The 6742-nt window shown below is 38.4% G+C and overlaps 1 protein-coding gene across 1 annotated transcript; it reads left to right on the forward strand.

Annotated features, from left to right (window-relative positions):
• The first annotated feature begins 577 nt into the window (after window positions 1-577).
• LOC126758653 (neprilysin-4-like) lies at window positions 578-3183 on the forward strand. The gene has a single exon (XM_050473006.1). The coding sequence runs from the start codon at window positions 819-821 to the stop codon at window positions 2820-2822; it is 2004 nt and encodes a 667-aa protein (XP_050328963.1). The 5' UTR covers window positions 578-818; the 3' UTR covers window positions 2823-3183.
• Window positions 3184-6742: the final 3559 nt, after the last annotated feature.

Raw genomic sequence — 6742 nt, forward strand, 5'->3', positions numbered from 1 at the left:
CTCAAATACACAACAATGAAATCGAGAATTTTTGCATTTTTCAAATTTCGGATCGCCCTAATGTGACTTATTGCATTGTGCATTTATATAGGCCCATATATAATGCTGGCTACAAATATGAATATTCCACAGCCCACGCTTTCCGCACTCCGGAAACACCAACAGCGATGCGCAATATTCATGCACAACTTGAAAGAAACAGAATTATTCTAAATCATAAATGTGCTGAGGAGTTCTCGCTCATGAAAATCGGTTATCAATTAAACTTGATGATTTTGCGCGATTGCGCTCACGCTCACATTTTTTATGCATGACTGCAGCGCGAGTGGACGGCGAAGACGATTGCCAAACGCCCATCACGACGCCAGCCTGAGCAGCACGAAATAAAAGCTTAATTCATTAGTGATCTCGCGGCTCAGTTGCTTAAGCAACTAATGCAAATAGAAATGAGCAAACAATTTGTTGTTGTTTTTATTGGCGTTTTTTTATTATTGTTGTTGTCAATTATTTAAAATAAAATTGATAGGGCGCGTTGATAGCTCACAACGCTAAGCGCAATCGGAGAATAGTACGTACGTGCTGCGACAGCAGAGCGACTTGATTGCTGATCGTAAACAAAGCAAGGCCGCAGAAGTCGGAACGAAGTCGGAACGCGCACTGCTCGTACAGTTGACTGTGACACGAGAAACTATAAGGTTGTTAGAGGCAGCCGGAAAACGCGCGCGCCCACAACGCGATACGGCAATTACACAATACTGTGCTACTTATGGAACTTTTATTCGCATTCGATAATTTAGCAAGTGCATAACCTAGTTAAAATGCGCGCCGGTCTCATTGTCTTCCTGCTGTTGCACCTAATTCTGCCGCTGCTCAGCTACGCCGACGCGGCGCGTAGCATGAATCGCCAGCAGTTGAAGACCATCGAACGGTATATGGATCCGAGCGCGGACCCCTGTGATGACTACTACCAGTATGCGTGTGGCAATTGGCAGCATGTGCACGCGGACGCGGAGTATTACGAAACCATCGGTCTCATCGACTACAAAGTGGATCAGGAATATGCGCTGTTATTGAATAGTATACGTCGGCGGCGGCGTTTGCGGCAGGAACACGCTTTCGTGCGCAAGCTGCTCGACTACTACAAGTCCTGTCTGACAGTGTACGAATACACGCCGCAGTTGTATCTCGATTGGTTGCAGGAGCACGAGCATTTGGCATGGCCGACAGTTTTGCCAAGTCGTTCCGCGAAGCGACGTGGAAAAATCTTGCGCCACGATTGGCTGCATATGCTGGCCGTGCTACGCAAATATGGCATGAATTCTGTTTTCATCGAGGAGACGGTTATACAGCGACGAGATTATGCGCGTGCTTCGGCCATTGATTTGGACAAACCTGTGCTAAATGGTGGCTTTCAGCCAATGCCACATAAGGGCTTCCTCTTGATCATGGAATATTTGGGTGTAACGAATGAGGAACGTAAGAATAAACTGTGGGATGATTTGCATGAGTTCGAAACGAAGCTGAAGAGTTTGGATTTTGTGGAGGACACAACGGAAGAAGGCCAGGAAAGCGCGGCAGCTCAGCGCGAAACTACATTAGCAGAGCTGAATATGCCATTTCTGACGCGCTACTTGGATATCTTGCTGGAGAAGCCGGTGGATCCTTACATGAAACTAACCATACAAAACCTGCCATATATGCGCCTGCTACTCACCGTGTTGGACGAGCATGAGCCCGAGTTCATTTGCCGCTATTTGATGCTGCGCTTTCTCTGGTATCTGAATATCGACGGACCGCGCAACTTTCTTAAAGGCGACTGCGTCTCGCATACACGCAGTATGATGCCGCTGGCTATGACCTGGCTCTACGAACGTCACAATCCCGAACTCATCGATGAAAAGTCCCACATTGAAGCGCTTTTTCAAAAGTTATTGCAACATTTTACACAAACACTGCACAGCAACGCCAATCAATTTGATGGACACATCTTACGTTTCTTGCAGGACAAAATCGATACAATGCGCATTAAGGTCGGCAACCTGCCACGTCCGGCCACCAGTCGGTTAGTCGAGGAATTCTACGCTGACCTGCAAATCGAAGCAAATGACTTCTATGGCAATCATTTGCGCCTACTGCAACACTACACACGCGCCAAGCATAACCGCTTAAATGAGCTACTTGCACAGGATGACTCCTTCTTTCACCTCGAAGATCCCGAAACGGGCGCCAGCTCTTCACCGTACTATCTGCTGCGCTCAAATGTGGTTATTGTGCCGTTGACGCTGCTGCACACGCCTATCTATCATCCACAAATGCACGAGATCTTCAAATACAGTTCGTTGGGTTTCCTGTTGTCGCACGAGATCACGCACGGCTTCGATGACAGCGGCGTTGAGTTCGACAAGCGCGGCAATATGCGTGGCCCCTCCGATCGCATCAAATCGAATCACAGGTTCGATTCGAATCTGAGCTGTTTGCGTTTACGAAATCCACAAATTGTCGATGAAAAAATAGCCGATGTCAGCGGACTACGCTGGGCGTACGAGGCGTACTTTCAGGGCAATCAAAGCAATCCTAACGCAAATGTGCGTCCACTGCATTTCACAAGCCTCTCACCGGAGCATGTCTTCTTTCTCAATTTCGCACAGTTCTTTTGCGGCTCTCCCGTCACCAGCTCGCGGGACCTAGAGTTTAGTGAGCATGGCTCGGATAAAGAGCGCGTCTTGGATGCGCTAGCGAATTTCGCCGAGTTCGGACGCGTGTATGACTGCCAGGTAGGCAGTCGCATGCATCCACCGCGCAAATGCCAACTTTGGAGGTAGCAAAGGCATTAAGCGACGAAGCCAAGGAACTTCCTTGTAGGCTTGTGTGTTAAAACTTAATTTTTGTATATACTGAAAGTTGTGTTAGTTACTATTGAAATTAGCAAACCTAAAGTTAAGGTGTAAATAAAAATGTATATAAAATAATTAAATATAAATATAACTAAAACTTAAATTAAGTAATTAAATGTGCTGGAGCAGACGTAACCCTCGTAATCGTATGCGCGTGTGTGTTGTTCAACATGTCATTGCAAAATGATAATATGTATAAACTTATATATGTATATTGAAGTCATATGAATAAGCGGTTACAACTATACGCTATAAATAAACAAAAGCTTTGTTTAATCAAATAACGTAATCATCTGTGCCTTATCAGTTTGTTGAAATTTGTTGCTGTAGCGCCACAGTCTCACACACTCTCGATTCCATTGAAAACGAAGTGCCTGTGAGGTTTTGAAACAATTTCCTGGTATGTACTTATGAATAACGGTGGATTATATACGCATATATACTATAAGTAGAGATTTTGCTGTAGGTGGATTGACTCAAGTGATTTCCAGCTTTTGTTTTGTTTGGTTTATTCTTGACACTTCTGCATCAAATTTTTGCCATAAAACGTTAATCTTGAAAATTGTATATCAAATGTATAATAGCAATCTCTGTAGAATGGAACATAGTAAATATATAAATGGTATAAACAGTGTATCAGTGAATCAATCGAATTTGAGACAACGCTTGAAATTATTTGTAGTTTCGGATGCACCGTAGTCCCATTATCCATCACAAATGGATAGATTCCTTACAAGAACTTTGATCGGTCAGTTTGTAAGGAAGCTATGTGCTATAGTAACCCGACAATTTCTTATGTGATTGCACTGTTTCCTTGCATAATAACCCGTTTCAAATGTGTTGAGGATATCTCGTCAAATGAAAAAGTTGTCCATACAAGAACTTGATTCTGATCGTTCAGTTTGTATGCTAACCAAATGATGTGCAATAGAATCTTTTTTTACATGGTAGGTACATATGTTCCTAAGAAAGCCGTGTAAATCAAAATTGTGTAAAAAATTACACGATTCATATGTAAATTTGGAGATCTGTTACACAACTTTAAAAAATCGGGTAAAATGAAAAAAATTCAAATATTTTCTTAAAAAAACGTGCAAAAAAAAGTAATATTAATCTCCATTAAGTAATAATAAACCAAAACAATTCATATTTATTACAAGAAAATAAATCTAGTTTACAGTTTAATTTCAATTTATAAGTACAAAAAAAAATTTAAAAAAATAAGAAACAAGAATACAGCTACTCATCAGTAGTTGATAACAATCATGTACTTTATTATGGACTGGCTTAAGAATAGCACTGTCGTCAGAAGATACATATGTCTAGCACAACTGTTGGGTTTTGCTCTAATGCAGAATTATCCTCATTCTTAGCGGCATCTATGGGTTTTTTTGTTATAAAGTTTATTAAAAGAAGTTGTTTTTTTGGTTTCTCCAGTTGTTTAGATAATTCTTGAACCCAGCAACACAAGATTTAAGTTTACGTTGGAATTGTAAAGCACGCTTCATATCGAATCATGAGCAAGAAAATATTGTTCCAAACTTGTAACGAATTTCAAGCCCTCATGATTTAAATTAGCCGTTAAAACCTGACCTTTATCTTCGTCGTCGTCGTTATCGACATCTTTATTATCAATGTTAGTCTTAATTTCAATTAAGTCGTCATCATCAATAGGACCTTCTTGCATTAATTCATCGATGTCATCCGTTTGGATGTTGTCAAACCCATCGCCACCTATATGTAGTACATTTTAAATGCTGCTTTAATACCCTGATCGAGTATCCGAATCAGAGAAGTGATATTAGACGGCAAAAACAGCAACTGAATATTCGACTGTGCCAGCGCAGTGTGGCTAGGTGCATTATCAACAAGCAAAAGTATTTTGAATTCTAAACCTTTTTATGTCATATAGTATATTTCTAGACTTCAGAAACAAAACAGTTATTAAACAGATTAGCCGTCATCCATGCCTTTTTATTCGCCAAAAATGAACTGGAAGTTGTTTTTTAATGTCCTTACCTTTTAAAGCTCTTGGCATAAGGGATTTGTTGATTAACCGTGCGATTCTGTACTGTGATACTGTCTCAAGTCTTTAAATTTGAGATTTTGAATTAGAGACAATTTTTGAGACTTGAGACGATTTTGCTATTCTGTAAGTGACAGTCACAAAATCTATTACATTTCATTATTCAGAGATGCTTTTAAACTTGAATGAAAATAAATATGTCGATAACAAATATTAAATTTTCTATAACATAGTCAAAAAACATAATTATCAATAAAAGTAAAAATATATGTTGACTTTGTTTCATAATATTAACGAAATTTATGTAAAATTGATTTATTTTTAACCTTTTCGTGTTTGAGTTGCTTACAAAATAGAAAATAACTACAATCGATTAATATCTGTGATGATCTCTATGCAGTGTCTTGCTTTCAAGAGTCATTTTTGAGACTAATGCTAGAGACTGTTTAGTGAATAGAAACTAGTCACAAATTGATTTTGCTGTCTTCAAAAGACTAGAGACTGTCTTTTGAATTTTTAATAAGGTTCTTTTATCGCCAGATGTGTTACCAAAACACACGATCTTTCGTCGACATTAAATATTTGATCTGGAGTGTATCTGCCCTCTTGAATTATTTTTGCTAGTTCATCCGGATAGCTTTTTGTAGCATTTTCGCCTTCGATGCCATTTCCACTTGAATTTTTACAATGTGAAAAGCGTGTCTTTTCAAAAAAACCTGTCAGACATCCATGACTTGCATTGAAAGCAATTTTATTAGTTCCCTGATGGGATACAGATAGTTCAAACTCCTGAAGTTTTCTAAGGCTTTTTCTTTAATAATTTTCCCATCGATAGGATTTTTTTCTGTAAATCTTCAATCCAAAACATCATAAGTTTTTCAGTTTTCTCCAAAGTAGAATTTCGACTATAAAAGGTTGTTTTTGAACTAATTGCTGACCCACTGATACTGATTGTCAAATGGAACTGTCATTTTTCTAAATTGTTCTTATTGTCGCTTCGTTTAAACCAAAAGCTCTGACAACAGATGTTGAACCTTCGCCACTTCTTAGAAACTCTAGCATTTTTATTTTCCTTTCTAATGAAATTGTTTGTATCTTCTGTTGTTGTTGATTAGACATTTTATTAATAAGGGCATTGTAAATAAAATTGCTTATTACAATTTTCTAATATAACAGTCTAACACAATGTTACCTTTTGAAAAGTTATTGACAATTCCGATTATGTAATTTGAAGATTTCACCAATTTATAAGAAATAATTAACTTAAACTTTAACTTTTAGAATTTTATTGAAATTATATATTGCGTCTTCAACGAACAGACGGGCATGGCTATATCAACTCTGCTCGCAAAGCTGATCATATACATATACAAGAATATTTTATAGTGTCTCCGACGTTTCTTTCCTGATATACAATCTTCATGGCAAACTTTATACACCCTGTTCACGCTATAAAAATATGCGGTGTCTTCAAAGTTGAAGTGCCATCAATAATTATAGTGCACAACATCACAATATAAAACGAACTGCCAAACTGTCATAATAATTGTAAACAAGACCTTCCCCTTTTTCGTTTATGACGTAATGATTTAAACCAAAAAATAGCGTAATCTGACATTTCTTACTATCTACTACGCGGACGCCTTAGAAATTTGTTTTTGTACCGATTCTTTTATATGAGACCTGTTATTTCACAGTAAACATTTACTTTGTTGTAAAACTATTTTCCGCATCAAATACCGAATAATAAGCGATAAGCCAGCAATAATACATATTCATTCAATTTTGCCGACAGTTTCACGATTCAAATGATCTTGGAATC

This window comes from Bactrocera neohumeralis, chromosome 5 (genome assembly GCF_024586455.1).
Source record: "Bactrocera neohumeralis isolate Rockhampton chromosome 5, APGP_CSIRO_Bneo_wtdbg2-racon-allhic-juicebox.fasta_v2, whole genome shotgun sequence".
Lineage (NCBI taxonomy): Eukaryota > Metazoa > Arthropoda > Insecta > Diptera > Tephritidae > Bactrocera > Bactrocera neohumeralis.